General features: G+C 38.5%; 1 protein-coding gene across 3 annotated transcripts in view; it reads left to right on the plus strand.

Annotated features, from left to right (window-relative positions):
- The first annotated feature begins 10846 nt into the window (after positions 1 to 10846).
- The window catches only part of Srgap1 (SLIT-ROBO Rho GTPase activating protein 1), a 278191-nt gene continuing 265124 nt past the window's right edge, over positions 10847 to 23913 (plus strand). Inside the window, exon 1 of one of the 3 annotated variants that reach the window (XM_047549492.1) lies at positions 10847 to 11772. In XM_047549492.1, coding sequence (XP_047405448.1) covers positions 11706 to 11772 — 67 coding nt within the window. In that variant the 5' untranslated portion in view covers positions 10847 to 11705. The remainder of the gene's footprint in view (positions 11773 to 23913) is intronic. The other 2 variants (XM_047549489.1, XM_047549491.1) reach the window with 2 other exon arrangements.

The following is a 23913-nucleotide window of genomic DNA, read 5'->3' on the forward strand; positions in this document are numbered from 1 at the left end:
CTTATAGTTGGGCAAAATAGTCTAACAGAAAGCCAATTTGATAATAAAAATAAATTTAAAAAATAATAAAGTTGGTTATCTCACATAATTTTTGAATACCATCTGGAAAGTGAAAAATAAAATATATTGCTATTTTTGGTACCATTGTAAAGTCAAAAAATTATAAGTTAAACACTCAAAAATCAGGACTATCTACACATATATATAAAACATTTCACAATACAGTATATCTCAATGTATGTATGTATGTATATAAAATATTTCACAACCAATATGTAAATAAAATGTATAAATTTAATGTGGACAATATACAGTCAATTTTCCCTCAATAAAACTATAGAAAGAAGACTGTGTGATGTAACTAACTTGGAGCCCTGGAGTATATCAAAGGCTTGCAGCTTCCTGGGGAAGGCTAGACAATGAACTGCGGTCAATGTGGTCAATTTCATCTCTTTTCTCAGGGTTACTCCCTAACCCCACACTCAGCCCTTTGCCAGGCATCTGTGTACATGCTTCTGAAGCAGCTCACACACAGCTTATGGTAGCCAAAGTGGACAAAAAGGACCCTCTCCTCCAAATATTGGGGATCTGTTCTCTGCTTACTGGTTGTTGCTTCTGATCACAATGCTGCAAAGAGAGGGCAGCCATTGTTGCACTCACTACATTGTTGCAAGCCTGTTTCCTCAAGATGAGGCAACTTCCAGGGAATTTAAGTATCCTGTATTCTTACCCCATCTTTACTCCATCCCTCCTAATTTTTCTTTTCTCTCCTTTTGGGAGCTAGATGTTAAATTCTGGTGCATTCAAAAACAACTATTTATCTGGGGAAAATTAAAAAGTGATTGTACTTGTCCAGAAAGAAGTTCAGGCTCAGAGAAGACTGAGAAGAACTATACTTTGTACACCAGTCTGGACTTGCCACATTATTGATTCAAATGTCCAGTTTTCAACAACAAAAAATCACAGGAGATACAAAACAAAAAACAAACAAACAAACAAAATACAAGAAAGTGTGGCCCATTTGAAGGAAAAAAATAAATGGTCAGAAACTTTCCCTGAAAAGACATGATGGCAGATTTATAAGACAAAGACTTTAAAACAATAGTCTTGAAGATGCACAGAGAACTAAAGAATATGCACAGAAAGTCAAGAAAACAATGTCTGAAGAATTTGGAAATATTAATAGAGATTAAAATATTTTTAAAAACTAAAAAGAAATTTTAGAGTTGAAAGTACAACAACTGAAGTGAAAAATCCACTAACAGATTCAAATTCAGATTTGAGCAGATAAAAGAATCAGTGAACTGGTTGGTACAATGAAAATTATTGAGTCTAAGGAACAGAGAAAAAAAAGACTGAAGAAAACTGAACACACCCAAGAGACCTCTGGCATATCATCGAGCAGACCAATATATGCACTGTGAGAGTTCCAGGAGGAAGAGACAGATAAAGGGATAGAAAGAATATTTAAGGAAGCAATGGCCAAAAAATATGTCTATTCAACTCTTCTGCAGTAGGGAACAAAAGAACACAGACATATGGAACTTTATTCAAATTTTTCAATCTATGCATCAAAAGACACTATCAGTGCAGTAAAAAGGCAACACACAGGACAGGAGAAAATTTATGCAAATCATATATCCGATATGGGATCAATATGCAGAATATATAAACAACTTCTAAAACTCGTCAACAACAAAACAAACACCCTGTTTCATTGATGGGCAAAAGACTAACACAGATATTTCCCTAAAATAGGTATACAAATAATCAATAAATACATGAAATGATAATCAACATCCCTAATCATTAGTAAAATGCAAACCCAAACACTATATTATTTCATATTGTTTAATGGGCATAGAGCTTTGGTTTTATAAGAATCATGGAGATGGATGGTGATGAGGCTCCACAGCAATGTTAATATAGCTAATGAATTATATGCTTAAAAATGGCTGCACTTGGGCTGGGGAGATAGCTCAGCTGGTAGAGTGCTTGCCTTGCAAGTACAAGGTCCTGAGTTCAATCCCCAGCACCACAAAAAAAAAAAAAAAAAAAAAAAAAAAAAAGGTTACACTTTATGTGTGTTTTACAATTTTTTATAAAACAGAAGAATATAATTAAGAAGACTTCTCATAAGACTAGGAATCTAATTTTCAAACTGCATAGCTTGCCAAAATGATGTCACTGTTCATTCAGGTCTTTCCATAGACAGTCATTAAGCGTTTCTGTATTCCAGGATCAGCACTCAAGCATGCTGAGTCTACTTACAGGTCAGAAATTGGACCAGACAAATAGATAATGAGGACACTGTACAGCAATGCTCTGGCCAAATGACACAAGATGATGCGGAATCCGGGGTGCTTAGGGAGGGCACTTAACGTGGCCCAAGAGAGGGTGTTGAGGGCAGTTTTCCTGGAATGATGCCACAGCTGAGTTTTAAAGGCTGAGAAGCCAGAGAAAAGGATGATGAGGATAGTGAACCTGTACACACACGTGTGGATGGGCGTGGATGTACTGTGAGGAGCCATTCAGAGCCCCAGATATGGCAAGCAGGTTTTTTTGGTTTTTTTTTTTTTTCCATGTAGAAGTCTTTCGAGATTCAATGGATGCAGAAAGAAGCCCTCTTGGAGCTTCGCTTAGCAGACTAAAACCAGTAACTTCTGTGGGGGTGGGGAGGGCGTCATGGTCATAAAGAAGATGGAAAGGTTACTTTGGGTTACTTGCACCTGCCCAAGCATCACCACAAACTGTATTTTGTCAGTTTAATTCACACAGAGAATAAACCTCCAAGGATAAGGAAAAGTTTTTCCTCTCTGAAAGTTTTAAGCAGGGGAAAGGCACATGCAGAAGTGAGATGTTGCAAGGGAGCGGTGAGATGCATCTGGGGAGTAGCAAGAGCCGAGTGTGGCTGAAACAAATGCAGGGAGGGTTCGTGGCCAGAGATGAAGCTGTGTTGCCAAGAAGGTCAGTCATGAAGGGTCCTCAGGTCTGTCACAAATGCACTTTATTCAAAATAATAAGAATCACTCCTAGGACCTTGGGATTTGGAAAGATATAAGCTATAGCCAAAAGCAAAGACAAGTTGAGTCTGCTGCTCTGCAAACGACTTGTCCTTATAGACAGGGATTGGCAAACCTTTTTTAAATTTTAACCCCAACAGTAAAAGTTTTGAGCAAGAGCTCCAGTATCTATTTATTTATTTTTATAAATTATATACATATACTACTATAGTAATGCTTCATTTGAAAAATATAACATGCTCAAAATAGAAATGGAAAAAAAGAATATATAGCCATTATAATGTTGCCTTTCCAAATCCCAACAACAAATTATCTTGCAGCCTCTTGGGGTGGAGAATGCTGGTCTACAGCATATGAAATAAGACATACCTCTCATTCTGTGGTCTTTCATAGAAAACCCAGAAGATGGGACAGGAAAAGTTGTCCAGGAAAAAAGCCCCAGGGAGACCATAGTGACAGTAGTCTCTCTGGTTGCACTAGACTTTTAACAATGTGGTCCTCAGTGGAAACTGAATTTCTTCTCAAGGACACATGAGAGGGTATTTTGGCCTCAGTATTTGAGGGGGAGGACATTAGCATTTAGTGGACTGGCCCAATGCTAGGTGTCCTATATTGCCCAGGCCAGTCTCATAAATAAGGGATTGTCCCACCAGAAATTCACAAGTGGAAATATAGGTTTAAATCATCTGAGCCTTTAGACTTACTCCTTTCTACATGTTTTATGTTATTTTTTCAAGATTTTGATATATATAAACTACACTAGTTTTTATTGTAACATTTATGCATGCCTCTGTTGTATTGTCTTATACATCTTGTATGAAATGTCTTCTGGTTTTTCTTATATCTTCATTTATTCATTATAAGTAGGTGTATGCCTCTGACTACTTCATTATGTCTTGTAGGATTCAAAACTACCAGGATTCAATCATGGGTTTCAGCCTGATTACCTTAACAATGGTTCTCACCTCCCAAAGGCCCTACCTCTAAACACCATAGTAGACTTTTCCACCTTCCTAATACCTCACAATGGGAGCTTAATTTTAATACAGTCCCCTTTGGGGACATTCGAACCATATCCAAACCATAGCATGCAGGTACATTTTATATTCCATAAATTTTCTTTAGGGATAGTAAATGAGGTGTTATAAATATTTGTTTTATAGAAGGAGGCAATTAGGGCAGTGAAACTATTCTGTATGATACTGTCTTGCATATCATTACACACTTGTCAAAATCCATGGAATGCATGCCTGCAATCCCAACAACTTGGGAGGCTGAGGCAGAAGGATCACAAATTGAGGCCAGCCTCAGTAACTTAGCAAGACTCTAAGTAATTTAGTGAGACCCTTTCTCAAATAAAAAGGGGTTGGGGATATAGCTCAGTAGTAAAGTACCAAATCCCTGGGTTCAATCCTTAGTACTAAAAACAAAACAAAATTTAAAAAACATGGAATATACAATGCAGAGTGATCCTTAACCATACACTATGGACTTTAGTCAATAACAATATATGTCAATAACAATATATATCAATATTGGTCATCAAGTGTAACTAGCATACTACTCAAACACACAGTGTTAATAACAGGGGAAATTAATGAAATGGGGAATTCTATGGGAACTCACTGCCCAATATTTTTTATAAACTTAAAACTGCTCATGAAGCAAATTTTTAAAGTTTTTTTTTAAAAAGACAGTCATTTTGATTAACTTGAGAGTTGCTGCTTTAAAGAAAGACCTAGTTCATAAAAATTCAAATTTAAACCAAAAAATTAGAACAGATGATAATTGTTTTTCAAAACTGTTCTTTGCTTTACAAAAAGTCATACCACGGGATTCTTTTAAATAGCAACTGTCTCTAATCTATTTAAATAGGACTCTGTTTCCCAACCTTAGACTTACTTTGTGCACTCACTAGGAGTGTCTAATCAGGAGCATAAAAGATTAATAACTCTACAGACCGTGTCTCTGGAGAAAAAAATGACAAATCAGATAGCCTCAAAATGTCCTGATTTATAACGGCTGCTGGAGTACAATGGCAAGAAATGGAGGACTTCATCATTTCTTCCTAAAATATAAACATTAAAGATACATGTATTCTTTGGCGTAATAAATATTTTTGTTACAGTTTACTCTACATACTAATCCATCTTTTGATTTGGACAATCAAATTGCAAGTGACATTTTTTTTTTTGCCCAACTTTCTTTCTGTATAAGAATACCAACTTTTTTCTTTTTGTATGGATTTAATACTTTCATCAGGATGGGTTCATTTACCATTCATATTCTGCTTATATTGTGCAGCAACCACGTGGGAAATCGTAGTAGGATTTCAAAAGCAGAAAATAGTAGCTCTGATGAGAAGGCTGTTAGGTGTGGGTGTTTGGAAATTGAGAATATGAGATGAAAGAAAGCGAGCAAATTCTGCTTTAATGATTTGTACAAAATGGAAACAGGTGACTTTGAACAGATGGCTAAAAATATTATAAAGTGTCTTTTATTCAATGAAAATAAAAAGTTGAAAGCCCTGATTTATCTTTATTTTTAAACACTTCTCTTCAAAATCACAGACAAATTTTTGGGGAGAGGGGAACTAAATTAACCATCAACCATTGAACATCTTGAAATATTTATACATTTCATTATTATTATTATTTTTTTTTTTTGCCTCTTCTCTCCCTGAGATGTTCCATTTCCTTGCTTCTTTCTTTTCTGTCCTTTCTCTCCTTCTGTCTCTCATTAGTCTCTCCTGCACTGATCCATCCAGGGATTTAGCTAAACTCACCTTTATTGTTTCATTCTGTCCTCTTCTCTGCCAGAGAATGTGCATCCGGATGAAATTGGCAAGATCTTTTGACAGCTTGTCTTCAGTCTCTGCTGCCAAAAAAGTGAAAATGGGTATTTATACGGTCCATTTCAACAAGCTGCTATTAAATTGTGGGCCAACCATCTTTTAAAACAATGATTAATATTTCTTGATTGATCACTTGGAAAACTGCACTGGACTGATCCAACCTATGAGTGAATGGAATTTTCCGAGATTTGGACAGGGTTCAACAGTCTTCAGGTGGATACTCAGAAGTAGGTTTTCATGTTTGGATTTGGTTTACACCAACCATGGAGTATGAGGCTCATGATATTAGGTTGAACCATATGACATTGCCATTTCTATGTCAAAAGTAATCAAATATCAGCAATGTCCTATGATTCTGCCTAGTAGATACTCAAAAATATCTGTTGATTAGAATTGAATAGATTATAGAAATTATTCTGTAGAAGACTTGAAGTGGTGTATAGGTGCAAAAATGCAGCAATTACTAATAAACTACCAAACGACTCTCATTAAGACTAAAGAAATTCTCATCTAATCTTATAAGTTTCAACAGGAGGTATAAAGGACACAGAGAAAATCTATAAAGTTTTCCACAATTGCAATGATTTTTCTATAAATTTGGATCTTAGCTTTCTGTACCAAAATAACAATGACAATGAAAAAAACCAACATTTAGCACTTACTATGTATCAAATTTGATACTAAGCATTTTATATATACTTTCTTTGATCCCTAACATAGACCTATTAGAGTAATTGTCTCAATGTTAAAGATTAAAAAGGTTAAAAGTTTTTATTGTCTTTGAGAAAGTAGTCCAGTTTCTTAGAGACACATTAAAATGAAAACAATCTTGGTAATGTCTTCAATGTTACCTGAATAAATGTAGCAGGTTTTTCATAAGGATATTCTTTTAATATCTTTTGGCCTTGAGCAAAGATTCTCATGCATAATAATTAGCTGGAGACTTCCCACCCACATCAAATTTGAACCTTATGATTTCCTTGTTCCTCAACATTTGGTTCTTATGACAGCACTCTTGACATGGCCTAGGAGCTTATTAGAAATGCAAAATCTGATGCCTCACTCTGAAGGAATCAAATATGCATTTTAACAAGATCCCCAAGTGATTTGTACTGTGCATTAAAGTTGAGAAGTGTCACTTTCAGTGTAAAGTAGGTTCCAGGTGTCTGAATTTTAAAGGTATCCCCAAAGTGATTTTGATGCAGGTGATTAGTAACAAGATCACACTCTATAAAACATTGTCCCAGGATTTGATACCAAAATGCAAGCCACAGAAAGCATTACTGCAAGTAGTTTGAGAATCCAGTGATTGCAGAGTTCAGACCATATAAAATGGGTGGGTGGAGCAGTGTGTGTTCTGATGCTCTAGGTGAATCCAAGAATTAAACCCAGGATTTGGCAGGGCTTCCCTACTTTTCATTCTCCTGTGAAGAGAAGAATGTATCCTTTAAACTAAGGGAAGTATCAGAGTGGCCCATCTCAGACGTAAAACTATTTATTAGAAGCCAAAATATAGCTAAACTCTGAGCGAATGTAGCATTGACTCCTTGATATATTTCTGTTTAATTTTTAAAATATGATTTAAATATAGCCAGGAAGCAGTGACACATGCCTACAATCCCAGCTACTTGGGAGACTGAGACAAGAGAATTGCAAGTTCAAGGCCAGCTTGGCTACTTAGCAGGACCCTGTCTCAAAGTAAAATTAAAAGGACTGGGGATATACCTCAGTGGTAGATTGTCTTTGAGTTCAATCCCCAGTTCCAAAAAAAAAAAAAAAAAAAAAGATTAAAATAATTACCACTGGTCCAGATGATGTTGTTGTAAGGCACACAATCTATTTTGTGACTGCAAGGACCCTAGTGCATTTATCACAACATGCACCTAAAGAATGAAACTATAGCAGGGCAGAGGTAGGCTTGAGGGGGCAAAGGACAATCAGTCCTTTTTATAGTTAAGAGAACAGCTGCCACAAGGTGGAGCAAAGTAATAGAGAACTGGTGTGAGAACTCTAATACTGGTTGTTGCCTGTCTCCTGAACTCCACTTCACCCTGGCTTTCTGAATTTTAACTCATAGGCATTGGTCACATTCAACTTTATGAGGTTAAGGGGGTCTCTTAAATATAAGGAAGATAAGGAGAACCTGAAAATAGGAAATTATTAAAAGAATAATTGACTTGTTAATTATACTCTGAATGAGAAAAAAAGATCCATCAACAAAAAATCATGATTAGTTGTCACACATTTTATTATATGTGAAACTGCTTCACAAGTTCACATGGAATCATAAGTCCAATGGGAAGTGGAATGAAAAATTGGAAATAGTATCCAATTTGGATGCAGGCAGATGTGCACTGGAATTCTGGCCTTGCTAGGTCTTAAGACATTCACTGAACTTTCTAAGTGTCCAGACGTTTTTATGCAAAATGAGTGCTGTCCACCTTGTAGGGTTCTTGTGAGAATGCCCACAAAATGCCCACCTTAACAAGTAATGCCAATTTTCAATAAGAATAAAATGGTAGCTTACTAATATTAAAACATTACTATTCAACACATTTTATTGACTGCTTATTGGTCACCATGATGAAATCATAGATGATTAAGATACTGTCTCTGATTTTAAAGTACCTTTTTACTAGACACAATTAAAATAACCAAAATTAATTTTAGTGTGTAAAATAGCTTATAAGCAATTTTTTTTTTTTTCCCGACATGGGGTCTTTCTTTATTGCTCAGACTGGCCTCAAACTCCTGGACTGAAACAATTCTCCCAAGTAGTTGGGATGACAGTCCTGAACTATAATGCCCAGCTTATAAGCACTTTCAAAGGATTATCTCAGAAAATAAGTACCACATCCCCAGGAGAAAGGAATTAAACCATTTTATAGATGAGGAAACTGAGGCCTAAGGAAGTGCAGTACTTTTACCATTCAGGAAGCAGTAGAGCTAAGATTCACCTCTGTGCACCCTGTCTCTGGGCCTTGTTTGGACCACACTAGTTCAGATCTAGACTCAGTCAATGACTCAGTTCTAGGGACTGCAATCTCTAATTCTACATTGTATTTCCCAGACACATATATGAACAAAATCCCAAAACACCATGAATTATATATAAATCCTGTTTAGGTTTGACTACGATTATCACCTAAGTGGGCTACTGCCTCTTGTGGTCTCTCCTCATGGCTAACCTATCCTTCCCCACTGCCAACAGTTATCTTCATACAACACAAACCTAATCATGACACTTCTCTACTTAAAAGACTCTCTACTGTCTGTAGAACTGTGTCCAAGAGCTCAGCATGACACATGCAGCCTTTTCCAGCTGGCCCTGACCTTCCTTTCTAACCTCTGCTTTGGGCATTCTGGCTCTTTATTGTATACTCTTATGTAAGACAGCTCCACACACAATTAGGGCAGCCTGGGATGCCACAATAAGACCTTCTGTGTGATAATATAAAAATAAATAAATAAACTTTAAAAAGTTTGTTTGGAGTTCCCCCCTTACATTCTATTTTGTTGTTACAGAGTTAAAAGACTTGCTAAAAATTAAAATTTTTAAAAGTTGTGCAATTAAGAAACAATGTCCACACTTTTGAAATATTGTTATTTTTCACCTTCTCTCTGACTGGTATTTGGGTAAAAATATCTTGTAACCCTATTCACAGATCCCCAGAGTACAATGCTCCTTTACCCTAAAATGTATTCCTTTCTCTCACTGAGGAAAGCTAACTCCTTAATATTTATCTTTTAGATTCAGAGGCTTGTAGTGTGGCTCAGTGGTAGAAAGCTTGCCTCCATGCATGTGGCCATGGATCTGCTTCCACCATCCACCTCAAAGAAACAAACAAAAATGCCATTTAAACCCTGCTCAAGTACCATCACTCTGTGAACTCTTACTTCCCAAACCTCTTATGCAATCCCTTTTTTTCCTTCTCAGGGCTCCCGAGCCCCTATACTTGCAAGAGAGAGTATTTTCTCTCTTACAGAAAGAATTATTGTATTGCCTGTAATTATTTCTCAACAGTAGACGGTTGGGGGGAGATTCCTAATCTCTGAATTCCTAGCTCTTAGGTGCTTGGCTGGCTGTGAGAACTCAGAAGTTCATCACTGGATACATGAACGAATGATCAAAGTCTGAAAGTCTTCACTCTCTTCGGATCTCGCAGGGAAAACATTTTGTCACTGGACACGCCTTTGGACACATCACTTCAATAAATCAGGGTCATAGTATTTGAGAAGGGATTTGATAGCAGCCACAAAAGGTGCCAAGCGGTAAACGGGTCTGGGAGTGGGGTAGGGGGAAGCCAGCGATACCCACTGAGTGACTGATTCCTATACCATGCCTTTGCCACCATCCTAGAACCTCCAGCTACTTCCAGGATGCGGAAGATACTGTTCAAAATGGGTGTTTCTGTCTCTTCCACTGAAGAGCTTCACCCTCTAATTTTTCACAACTAGATCATTCACAATACAGTGTTCAGTCTTCGTACTGGGGTTCAACATCTTGGAGTCACATCCCTTTCTGTTACGGAGACATCCAGCTCTGGACGGGTTCTGAAAAGAGCCTCACAAACGCCCCCACTCTCGGCCGAAGATATCTTCCTGCTCAGGAAGGGGCTTTCCAGCAGCTGGAGCCGCGATCGCGGCCAGCAAGCGGAGTGGAGCCTCAGCCTAGGCAGACACAGGGGGCGCCGCCCACGCCTGCCTGGGCTCGGCGCGCGGGGCCGGGCTGCGGTTGGCCACAAGAGGCATCCATCTTCCGGGACGAGCCCGGCGTTTCCTCAGCTAGTAGGAACAGGGGCGAGGGCGGAGAAGGGCACCGACAAGAGCTTTGTCTCCTCCCGCGAGCCTAGCCCCGCCTCGCAGAGCCCAGAATTGCCACCCGCGCGGCCGCCGCCCGCACTTGGCTCGTTGGGAGCCTCTAAGCCGCGGGCCGTACGCGCGGCGACAACTTTGCGGCCGCCGGGGGCGCGGCTCTCCTTGGTTCTTGTGCGAGTGTGCATGTCACCGGCGGCCTCCTGGGGGCAGCAGCGGAAAAGGGGACCAGGAGAAAGAGGTAGCCTTGGCGCACGGTGGCCAAGGAGGCAGAGGACCCTCGCGGCGCCGGCTCACGAGACCTAAACTCCGCCGGGGCTGTGCCCGGAGCGCGTTCGAACATCGCAGCAGGCACCCTCCATGTCCAACAGCGGTGACTCGCTTTAGGACTTCGATTCCTTTTGCCTGCCCCGGCGATAGCAACAGAATTTGCAGGCGAAGAAGCAGCAGCCGCGGCAGCAGCATCCCCAACCCGGGTGGGACCATTGAGCGCCGGAGCCGGCGGCTGCAGGCAGGAAGGGAGGGTCGTGGCCGCGATCTGAGTGCGTTCCCGGGCGCTGGTCCTCCGCAGCTGGCCCTTCCCCGGGCGCCCGGTGCAGGTTTCTAACAATGGTGCGGAGCGTCGGCGCGAGCCCCGCGTCCGCCCAGCGATCGTAGAGGAAGTGGCCGGGCTTCGGGTGGGGTGGGCAGGGAGACGCCCCCCGCCACTCGCTCGCAGGAGTTTGAGCGGCTGGCCTCTACGGCCTCGGGTTCCTTTCGAGATCATCGACGGCGGCTCAATCCCGAGAGCATGGTGCCAGCGCCTGGGTTAATCTAGTTCTCCGTTCGCTCCTTTTTCCTCCTCCTCCTCCTTCTCCTCCTCCTCCTCCTTCTCTCCCTCCTCCTTTCCCTCCTGCCGGTGCTGCCTCTGGGTTCCCGGCGTGTGGGAGTACAACTCTGCCTGTGCAAGGAGACCGGCTTGTGACCACTGAAAAGAACTTATTCATTGAAAGCAAACCCGGAACAGCTGGATAATGTCCACCCCCAGCAGATTCAAAAAGGACAAAGAGATCATAGCCGAGTATGAAAGTCAAGTCAAAGGTAAGGATGGGAGCGGCTGCCTTGCTCCTTTTGTGTGCCTTCTTGTCATTGTGCTCGTGGAGTTGCGTTGCTAACTTGGTGTCTGGGTAGGAGAAGGGTGGCGAGGGGCAACTTGAGCCCTGGCTGAGCCGCCCAGGGCTTCCTACATGCCAGTCGCAGTTTCAGCCCTAGTCCCGTCAAACCTACAGGGAGCTAGACACTGAGTGGCTTCCCAGGGCTGCCAGCCGCACCTCCAACAGGGAGAGAATTGGCTGGAAGTTAACCACCTTCAGCTGGCAATTTACACGCGCAGGCCGGCAGCGCTGGTGGTTCCAGCTCAGTTATGCTCGACATCATCATCATAATTCTTTTTAGATGAAATCATTGTCACAACATAATATTTCTATGGAGTCATTTTGTAAAGTCTCAACGCCAAGTGGTCTAGGGCTTCACGGAGTGAAGGCTATTTCAAACATTTACACTCTTCACTATTAATTTATTAAGGCCGGTTCCTCTTTTATCAAATAGCTCACTAAAAGCCTGGCAGTTAAACCAAGCAGACTAGTGGGATCTGACTCCTCCTTTATAATGGGCTAGAATTCAGTGCCATCTTTCACACTCACATGAGGATATCGCTTTATCATTTGGAAGCCACTCGGATGTAAAATGGTTTGAATATTTGAGTAGTAGTTTCAATCCATTCACATTGTCAACTAATGAAGGAAACCTAATTAAGGTTGGTTAAGCTCTTTTTACTCTGTGTGCCTTGTGGTTTTTTTTTTGTTTGTTTGTTTGTTTTTTAAATATTTTCTCTCCAAGTATTTTGTTTTGCTGTTGAAGTGTTTAATAAACATATATGTGTTTGTTGGGGTTTTTCCTCCTCTTGTGTGGTCTCTAAGGTGGCTTTCCTGATGGAGACAATGGATGGAGCCTTGAGATCACTGTTGTTCTTTGGCATATTCAATGCAAAGTTCAAAAAGATTGTTATGTCGACACCTGTGTTTGTCTGTACACAGTCTTATGAAAGGGCTGCTGAGACAGGCATTACTGTACTTGCCTTGGGAAAGGCAGGAGCACCTGACTGTTCTTTTGTGTGGTCAAGTTGTGGAAAGACCTGGAGTCCTGTGAGACACCTGGTGGGGGCCAGGGTCCTGGTTTACCTGAGGATAAGTGTAAATGGGGACCAACTCATGAGCTCAACCCAGACTTAGGTTTCCTTCAGGGTGTCCCCTAGAGTGGAGCTAAGCTAAGCGTCGTTTAAGAAACACAGAAATTTTTTTCCTGTCTGGAATTAAGATAATTTATACTTAAAAGAACTTATTAAACTGATATGGAAGTTATATTAGCAGGAAAGTAATTATTTTCTTAGAACAAGATAAACTTTCTAAAGGGGGTAACCTTTCTTTTCTTAATGAGTCCCGTACAACCTAAAACCTTCCATTCTAAGGCACCACTCTTGTTCAGTCACCATTTCCCTGGGCAGTTTTTCCACATGGCTCTTTGTGGCAGGTCTTTGAGAGGTGGAGGTCTGGTTTTCTTGTTGCCTGGAGCACTGATTGGCAGAATGCACTTCCTAGTACTGGTTTAGTTATCTCTGCTTTAAGGTCATCTTCCTATGATCATGTCCTTATTCGCAAAAAAATATATATTTTTTTCTTGATTAATTTCTTCTGGTGTATGAAATTTTGTTGATATGTGTTATAGATGCCCTTTACATTGATTAAAAATCAGTTAAATGGGATGTGTTACGATCTCTCAAATCTAGATAAGGAAAAATTAGGAATCTGGCAAAAATGGTTTTTGAAACTAATTTTATCCCTCAAAAAGTGACCTCCACCTAATTCCCTTCAACCTTCTTCCCTTTTGTACATTCAAAAGTCCTTAGGCAGCTTTAGAACTCTTCATTGTACCTGTCCTGACTTGTAACCAGACTTTACCTTCTCCTCTCTAGTACTTACACATTTGGTGTCTCACCTGCATCATTACCTCCATGGGCAAACATGGGAATAGAGTACTTCGGTGGACTCAGATCATATAATTTGATTAAATAGCACAAGTTGACCCATACTTCTAGGCAAAATCAAGAGGAGAATGGGAGAGAATTGCCAATTCGGTAATGCTTGAGGCCAGCTGTCCTGTGCATTGAGAACAGGCCCCTTAGCGAGGATAGCATGGGATACAAGACTCTGTTTTTCTGTTATATTTCTTGAATGCCTCTTCAAGGGTAGGCATCTTACCCTTGCAGAGAGAGCACCAATTTGTGATTGGAATAGTATTTAACGATTTGTGATTTGGAATAGTCTACTCTTAATTCTAGTCTTATACTTTATCTAATGATAAGCAAAAGAAACTGGACTGTTCTATTACTGAAGGAAAACATTTCTTTTCTTTTTTTTTTTTGAAAACATTTCTTAATGAGACTGGTCTGTTCCCAATGAAAGCCATGTATGAGAAACTGGACTGTTCTATTACTGAAAGAAAACATTTCCTTTTTTTTTTTTTTTTTTTTTTTCCTTTGAAAACATTTCTTAATGACACTGGTCTGTTCCCAATGAATTAAAGCCATGTATGTTGGACTCTAGGTGGTTTAGATGTATAGGTGATTTTAAGAATCATTTTAATTATGAGTAATTATCTTTTCACCTTCCAACTTAGAACTTAATACTCTGGAGTGTTGGCTCTTCTTACTCTTTCCCATGTCCCTGATAACAATTGATTTATCTTAGAATTTCTGAGATAAATATTTTGATCTAAAGGAATGATCTCAGAAATGGGATTTTACCACTGTGACTTCCTGCCAAGGTTTTAGGAACAGTCTTCATGTGGCCATATTCAACTGTGAAAAGAACCATCCCTGGCAACAATGTGTAATTTTATGTATGAGACTATAACTGTGTCTAGTTACATGTATCATTCTGGGCAAGTCATTTAGCTTCTTTCTGGGTTTTGGTTTACTTATCTATAAGGTAAGGAATTTGGACTCTCAGTTTTTAGGGTTTATGAATCTCATTAAAGGTGTCATGTCAATTCATATTAATTTCTTCATAAAATGTTTAGGCTTTTCAGTTTGTCCTGGCTGCCCTGTTTTTTGTTTTTTGATTTTTGTTTTTTGTTTTTTTTGTTTTTTTGTTTTTTGTTTTTTGTTTTTTGTTTTTGAGGTGGGGGAATCATTTTTGCTTTCACTCTTTCTGATGATGAATCAATTTAATTCTTTGCAAATTAAAATGTAATGAAATAAAGAATACAGAAAATAATCAAAACCATGTTCAGATAAGTATAGCACAGAGTTGTAAGACAGGGAAAATCAGAAATTATACAAATCATCAATCAGGTGGTGGTGTACTTTGTAATCCCTGCTATTCCTGAGGCTGAAGGAGGAGGATGGAGTTCTGGGCCAGCCTGGTCAACTTAGCAAGACCCTGTCTCAAAAATTGAAAACAACCAATACAAGCTGTTAGTAGAAAAGTTTGAGTTAGGGACCAAATGACCCCAACTACAATTTAAAGGAATGTGCCAACTTTTGAGTAGAGAGATTGGCCATTTCAAAAATGTTGGTCAGTTTCTGTTGAAAGATTTAGAATCAAGAGAAATAAATCTCTCATTTGTATGAGCTGTTAAAAATCAAGTGTGGCCGGCAAAGTGTATGAAACTCAAACCAGCTGACTATACTGCATTGCTGGCAAAACCTGAGAAGTGGAAGAGACTGAATAATTGGCTAACAGAAGGTTTGGGGATTATCTGAGGCTTTTAGTGATCTGTGCAATTTCTGTAATCTGCAGCAAAAGTATTGTGGAGCTATACATTTGGAAGCAAAAGAGTTAAAAGGCACACTTTATGAACTGTAACTCTTGGATAAGAGGTTATGTTTATTTTAATAATGTATACTGTTAGTTGCTAAGGATTGACAGCTATTACGTGCAGTATTTTACTGGGGACAGCCTCACACTCCTTGACTCCTTGGGATATGTACAGGAAGCGTCAAGAAAACCTGTTGCTCTTGATCACTCTGTTGCCTGAAATACAAATAGTACATTTGGAACCTAAGAAAATGCAAATTTAATTTGATGACCCCTTTCATGCCATATGTTTTTAATGGGGAAGTTAAAATACTACTACTGCTAAAGTGGAAATTCTGTGTACTTTTATTACTTTGATATAGCCCAGAAAGGAAAATGGCAACAATTTAAGTTATGAACAAAACTTTATAGCTGGGAGGGACTCGAAACATTTCTTGTCCAACCCACTTATTATGTGATGCAGGGAGTCTTAATGACAGATGTATAATTGCACAATTAACTTTAACATCCTTGAGAGGATAACCTAGGTATCTGCTTTGTGGTGATTTGCTTTTGAATTTCTCAAAATGTAGATACCTAAATAGAAGTTATAATAATTACCTATTTAGACTTTGAAGGAATCTTATTTGGACCTACGAGAGAATAGAAACTCTAGTCTGTGAACAGGAGTTGATTATAACTAAGTTTTATTTTGCAGTAGGGAGGGACCACTCACTAAGATAATTTCAAGGGACCGACCACAGTGCTCAGACAACAGCTTCATGCGATGGCTTTTAAGGTCCAGGAAAACAACATGTGAACATGCACAAATGTAATTTGCTCTCTATTTTGGTGAAACTAATTGCAGCTGCTACAACAAGCCATTTACCTGATTTGTTTTCATAAACTGTAAAATATATGAAGGAATATTCTGGAGAAGTTTTTGAGCAAAGCATGTCCTTTTGAAACATAGCGAGGGTTGGAGTATAACACAGGTTGGTAAATCTCGGCTCTAACAATCTAGATCCCTGAGTTTATTCCTGTGCTGTGTCTGTGTTGACCAGTTTAGGAGGCAGACATCTTCAGCTCTGTTTCAGGTTGTAGAGTCTACGCTCTGGCTTTGCTAGACCCTTTTCTTATTTCATTCATGCTACCTAGTTTCACTTCAATTCAGACAACTAAAAATTAAGATAAATAAGAAATGAAATATATGTCTAGCTTAGTTTTGTTTTAGTGGTCTGAAGGTAGACATTGGAATTAGAGGCACTTATGTGAGGGTTTTTTATTTCTGGGTCCAGAACTATTTCCCAGTCTATCAACAGCACATATATGTTTCCCTGTTGACCTCTCAGAATGGGAAGAAATAGAACATGGTCTTCAAGAGCAGAAACTTTAGAGCTGGGGATGTAGCTCAGTGATAGAGCACTTTCCAATTGTGTGAGAGGCTTGGGTTTGAGCCCCAATACTGGGGGGGGGGTGTAGAAAAGAAAAAAAGAAGAGCAGGAACTTTGGTCTTAGTTATTTAGCCTTGCCACTAATTAGATGTGTGACTTCCTTCCAAGACTCAATTTCTTCATCTGTAAAATAGGGGTAATAAAACAGGGGTAATAATAGTGTTTACCTTGCTGTCTTTGTAAGGCTGCCATGAGGTGATTTGTGGAAAACATTTATCACAGTCTTGGCACATAATAAATACTCAATACATGCTAATTATTGTTATCTGATTAATTTGGGATTTGTGTGTATGTGTGTGTGTGTGTGTGTCTTAGTTGCTTCTTGTTACATTCTGATTTAGATAAGTTTTTTGAAATCCAGATCTTGGCAATCTTGCTACCCAAATGGATTCCAAAGTGGGAGGATCTTGAGTTATTGTCAGAAAATGCTATGTACTTTTAGAAGGGATGAATTTCCTGTGGTGGAATTAAGGAGGAAAATATTATAGACAAGACAGATTCCCAGATCCTCATAAACTAGATTTTATATTGTGTCATTATTTTTTATCCAGGTGCAAGTAACTAAGCCTAAAAATACATTCCCTGAATCTGGGCTGCCATATATTTGCTTACAACCTCTGTTTTAAATTTTCTCCACCTCTGTCCAGTGATTCTATATGGAAAACAAAAACAATAGACCACACAGTACATTTTATTTACCTGTTGATGAAAGGATTCTTATGACATCAATAGTCATTGATTTAATTTCACAGTCCTTAGAAAAATATTTTTAAATCAATGTAGAAAGGCAAATCAACATGATATTAAGATTCCATCCCAGCCCTGTCAGAATGGCAATCATCAAGAATATGAATAACAATAAATGCTAGCGAGGATGTGGGAAAAAGGAACTCTTACACACTGTTGGGGGAATGTACATAAGTACACCACCATAGAAATCAGTATGGAATTTCCTAAAAAAAAAAAAAAAACTATAGATCTGACGTATGATTCAGCTATACTACTCCACTCTGTTTACTGGAAGGAATCAAAGTGAGAATATTTTTGAGACACATGTACACCTTGTTTATTATGATGTAATTCACACTAGCCAGGTTATGGAATCAGCCTAGGTGTTGGTCAGCCGATGAATGGATAGAACAAATGTGATATCTATATATGTGCAAACATATAAAATGTAATATATATGTACACACATGTACATATACACACATACATACATACATACGTATGCACACAAAGTGGAGAATTATTCAGCCATAAAGAAGAACAAAATCATGCCATTTGCAGGAAAATGGATGGATTGGCGATCATCATGTTAAGTGAAATAAGCCAGACATAGACAAATATCACATGTTTTCTCTCCTATGTGGACTCTGGGGCAGGGGTGTGTGGACAATATGAAAGTACAAAGGAGACCATTACAGAAGAGGAAGAGGATTGGGGGAGGGTGGATATAATCAGTATGTTATGTACATGTAGGAATATGCCACAATAAAACTCATTAGTCTGTATAATTAATATGCACTAATGTAGAAATGAAAAATTCACTTATCACTGCTAATTTGCTTCTGCTTCACTAGAAAGCAATTTGATATTAGAAATCATTTCTATGTATCTCCCACACCCCCTAGTATAGGGCTTCATTAAATATTTATTGAATGAATAGAGTAAGAGTGTGGAATAATTATTCTTTTATAGTGCAAATTAACATGACAGTCATTTAAATTTTTCCAGGGTTTCCAGTCAAGTATGATCACAGCATTTTTGGATTAAAATTGTAACTTCTTCAGAAAAACATAAATCTGAAAATAGTCTAGGTGTCCATGGATGGCTAACGGTTACCTAAATTTTACTGGGGAGTAGTCAACTACCTTGTACACATGGAATGTTGCACAATTGCTAACAATGGGTTTTGAAGAACATTTTATGACATGACATGGTGAGTTATAATAATTGAAAAGAAGCAACCTATAAAAGGATGATGTAATATGAACTACAGATAATCATAACTCCAGCTGGTATTATTGGGCACTCACAGTATGCCTGAAACTGTTGTGGCTCTTGGCAAGGGTACACTGAATTTTACATGAATGTAAGTAGCTGTAATACATGGCAGGAGGAATCTGTTTTTTCCTGCTTGGTGGTTCACAGTTCCTGTATTTGGGGGCCATGATGTATCTGGCTCTTGGTAGGTTTTCAGACTCAGTGAGGGAATCTTCACTTTCAACCTTTCCTTCATGAAGGATGGGAGTTGGTAAGGTAGGTCTAAGCAAAGCTGTCTCTTGGTTGAACCTCTAATAACCAGATAATCAGATTTGTCCACAGGATGGTCCCCATTTCTTGCTGGCTTACAACTCATAATATACTTCGGTTTTTCCTTACTTTGAGTTCAAGCAGCAAGGGTGTATTCATCTTTGGAGGGCAAACCTTCCTGCCTTCTCTCCTTTCCTTCTCTTTCCCTTCCTTTCTTCTTTCCCTCTTCTCGCCCTCTTTCCTCCCTCCCTCTTTCACTCTCTCCCATCCAAATGGATGTAAGAAGGCAATTATTTATAATTAACAGACTATCATGACAGACATCCAGTCAAAGAAATAAAACATTACCAGTACCTTAGAAACTCCCACATTTGCCCCTTTCTGACAAATGTCCCTCCTTCGACTGCCACCCAACAATTTTGAATTTAGTATTAATCATTCACTTGTATTAAAAACTTCATTATAGTTTTATGTCTAATATGTAGTTTTCATGTACCATATATTCATATATCCAGAATATAGTCTTTGAATATGTACTGGATTTTCAATGCTATTGAGGAATTTTATGTTTAAAAAATGGATTAATAGCTGGGCATGGTAATCTCAGAGACTGAGGAGGCTAAGTCAGGAAGATTACAAGTTGAAAGCCAGCCTCAGCAATTTAGCATGGCCCTAAACAACTTAGTGAGACCCTATCATCTCAAAATAAAAAATAAAGGGCTGGGGATGTGGCTCAGTGGTAGAGTGCTTGCCTAGCATACATAGGGCCCCAGGTTTAATCCCCAGCATTGCAAAAAAAAGTCTTGAGGGACTGGGCTGGTACTACATTTGTTAGGTCCTAGGTTCAATTCCCAATCCAAAGTAAATAAGTAAAATAAGATAATAATATTTAAAAAATAAGTTGAAAGGACTGAGGATGTGGCTCAGTGCCATAGCACCCCTGGGTTCAATCCTCCACCCACCCACCCCTCCCACCAAAAAAAAAAAAAAAAGAATAATAGTATTTTGGCATGTTTAACACATCCTTAGCTTTTAAAGACATATGCTGATGTATTTATGGGTGAAAATATGACATTTGGAATTTTCTTCATGATAATCTTGGAGTTACAGGAAGTAGGTAGAGATACAGATAAAATAAAATTGGTCATAAATTGATAATCATTGAATGCATAAGGTTCCTTGTACTAGTCTCTCTACTTTTGCATGTTTGAGATTTTTCCCTAATAAAAAATGAAAGATTACTACAGATTCTTATAACTATCATTTTTTTTACTCAAGAATATGATGAAAAGATTAAACTGGAGGTGTAGCTCAGTGGTAGAGTGCTTGCCTAGCATGTGAAAGGCCCTGGGTTCAATCCCTGCCACCAAAAACAAACAAAAAAGATTGATCTACATTAATGTTTGTATCTGTAATTTCACTACTACACTGTATTTTCACTGGTATATAGTATTCTAGTGCACGAAAATACTACAAGGTATTTATTCTTTATGATATTTGGGTCATTTGTGGTTTTTTGCTACCACTAATAATAATAGCATATAAAATGTTGTAGTTGTCTCTTGGTGTACATATACAAGGATTTCTCTAGTATGCTTGTTGGGTTATAGGGAATGTGTCTGTTTAACTTTACTGAGTAATGTCAGACTTTTCTCAAAGTGGTTGGTATTTATATTCTTACCAGAAGGGAATGAGAGTCCAACATACTAACAAACACTTAGAACTGACCAATGTTTTAGTTATGGTAGAGACAAAAACTCTTATAGTGAAATAAACAAACAAAAAAGCAATAGCTTAAAAATATAGGGGTTTCTTTCTTTCTTATTCAACACCCTAGAGGTGTGCAATCCAGGCCACCAGGATAGCTTTGCCCCATTAAATTATTTAGGTTTCTTCCATCTTGAGGTATTGCCATCACCTAGAAAATTGAACTTGTCTACCCGTTTGAAACCGAGTCTTAAGTATGTCTGTGTGGGAGGAAAAGCACACATCCAGTGTTTTAAAACCCGGGCCCTTAGCAGCACATATCATTTCTGCTGATACAACTGATGAGAAGCTAGTCACATGAACACATCTTGCTGCAAGGGAGGCTGGGAAATGTAGTCTCTCTGGTGGGCCCTGTTTCTAGCTGTGACTCCATGACTGTGGCAGGACAGAACAGATTTAAGTGGACAACCAGGGGTTACTATAAAGACAGAAATGGTATTTTGTTTTCATTTGTATATCTCTGATTGCTATGAGATAGCATCTTTTTACATGTTTATGGACCATTTGTTTTTGTAGCTAAAATTCTTATTCATATCTTTGCCCATTTATTAACTTGTCTTCTTAATGATTTATGAGTTTTGTGGGGTTTTAAAAAATGTGTTCTCGATATTAATCTCTTCTCAGCTGTATCTATTACAATTATCTTCTCCCAGTTTGTAGCTTGCGTTTTCACTTGCAAAAAGGTACCTTCAGGAAAATGCAAAGCAAAGCTACAGTGAGATTCCATCTCACCCAGTCAGAATGGTTATTATCAAGAAAACAAAAAGTAACAAATGCTGGTGACAATGCAGGGGAAAACATAGCCACTATTGAAATCAGTGTAGAGGTTCCTCAACAAACAAACAAAAAAAGGAACTACCATATGATCCAGCAATACCACTTTGGGTTATCGACCTGAAGGAATCACAGTTAGCACACAGTGGAGATACTTGTACATCCATTGTGCTAGCCAGCTTTTCATATCTGTGAAGAAATACCTGAGGAGTATTTCTTCACAGATATGTGAAGAGTAAAAGCTTATTTTTGGCTCATGGTTCAGAGGTTTTAGCCCTTGGTCAACTGACTCCAAGGCAGAAACATCACAATGGAAGGGAGGAGTAGAGCTCTGTTCAGCTCTTGGCAGCTGGGAAGTGGAGAGAGAGTAAAGGGCTTGAGACATGATAGAGTCCTCAGAGCCATATCCTCAAAGACGCATTCTCTCCAAATAGGTTCCGCCTGCTATAGTTTCTACCACTTACCAAGGGTCCATTTGGATTATGGTCAGATTATGGCACCCTTATGTTTCCGGTCACTTCCCCAAAACCCCACTTCTGAACGTTGCTACATTGGGAACCAAGTCCTCAACACACGAGTCCTTGGGGAATGCTTGACATCCAAACCATAATACATATGTTTATCATGGCACTGTTCACAATAGCCAAGTTATGGAATCAACCTAGACGCCCATCAATGAATGAATGATAGACACGAGGGAACATTATTCAGCCATCAGGAATGAAATTTTGTCATTTGCAGGAAATGGATGGAACTGGAGATCATCTTGTTAAATGTTATAAGCCAGATTCACACAAGTATCACATGTTTTCCATTATATGTGGAATCTGGGAGGAAAAAAGATGACATGAATGTAGAAGGGAGACTCTTAGGGTAGGGGATAAGGGATGGGGGTGGTTAAGACAGGGTAATGGGAAATATTGATGCAATCAAAGCACTTTATATGCATTATGAAAATGTCACAGTGAAATCCATTATTTTGTACAATTAGCATGTGCTAATTATTATAAAAAAGATATCTCCTGGGAAACAGGTTTTTTATTTTAATTTGTTCAGCTGTATAAATTATTTTAGTTTGATGTTTAAGTAATCCTTCCCTACTTTGTGCCTATATCATTTTCTAAACTTTTAAAATTTTGCTTTTGACATGTAAAATTTGATTCAATTGGTTTACTTTTCATATTGTGTGAATTAGGGATACATTTGTAATATTTTTTCATATGGATTACCTTCTTTTTTCCCATTTGCTAAATTGTTCCCTCTCTTAAAAATGATATGCCAGCTGCTTCCATCTTGATTGTAGTTTCATAGTATGTGTGACCCGGTTTCTGGACACACTGTAGTGTTCCATTGGTTAATTTATTCTTGCCCCAATACCACACTATCTTAATTACTATAGCTTTATAAGAAACCTTTTTTATCTAGTAGGCTAAATTTTCCCTCTTTATTCTCTTTCAGGAGTATCTTGGTGATCTTTGTTTGTTTTCTTCCGAATACATTTTAATCAAATACATTAAAAACCCAATGGCATTTTGATTGGGATGGCATGAAGTTATAAATCCACTAAAGGAGAATTGGCATCTAAATGATATTTGTTCTTCCTATCCATGAATGAGAACATATCACCAATTATTTAATTGTTAAGTATCTTACTGTAAATTTTTCTATTTTCTGTTTTTTTTAAATCTTTAAAAATATTTTTAGTTGTCAATGGACTTTTATTTTACTTATTCACATGTAGTTCTGAGAGTTGAACCCAGTGCTTCACACATGCTAAGCAAATGCTCTTTCACTGAACTTACAACCCAAGCCCTACTTTCTATAGTTTTTATTAAATTTATACCACAGTCTAATTTTTGTTACTAATGTTCATGAGATCTCTTAAGTTGTTTTCTTGCTATTTTTGCTATTCAGAAATGAAGTTTACTTTTGCTATGGGCTATGTCAAGCTACAGTCTATTATTATTTTATTGGAACTCAGAAAATGGTACCCCAGCCCCCAAAGTATGGTGACTTTGGCCCAAAGGATGAGCTTCAAGTTATTGCTGACTTCCCTCCCTCCCACCACTCTATCGTAATCCTCTTTTCTTTCTGGAAATGCAAAGTGGGAACTTTCTACCTTGAGAATCTCCCTC

Source organism: Sciurus carolinensis, chromosome 4 (genome assembly GCF_902686445.1).
Source record: "Sciurus carolinensis chromosome 4, mSciCar1.2, whole genome shotgun sequence".
Lineage (NCBI taxonomy): Eukaryota > Metazoa > Chordata > Mammalia > Rodentia > Sciuridae > Sciurus > Sciurus carolinensis.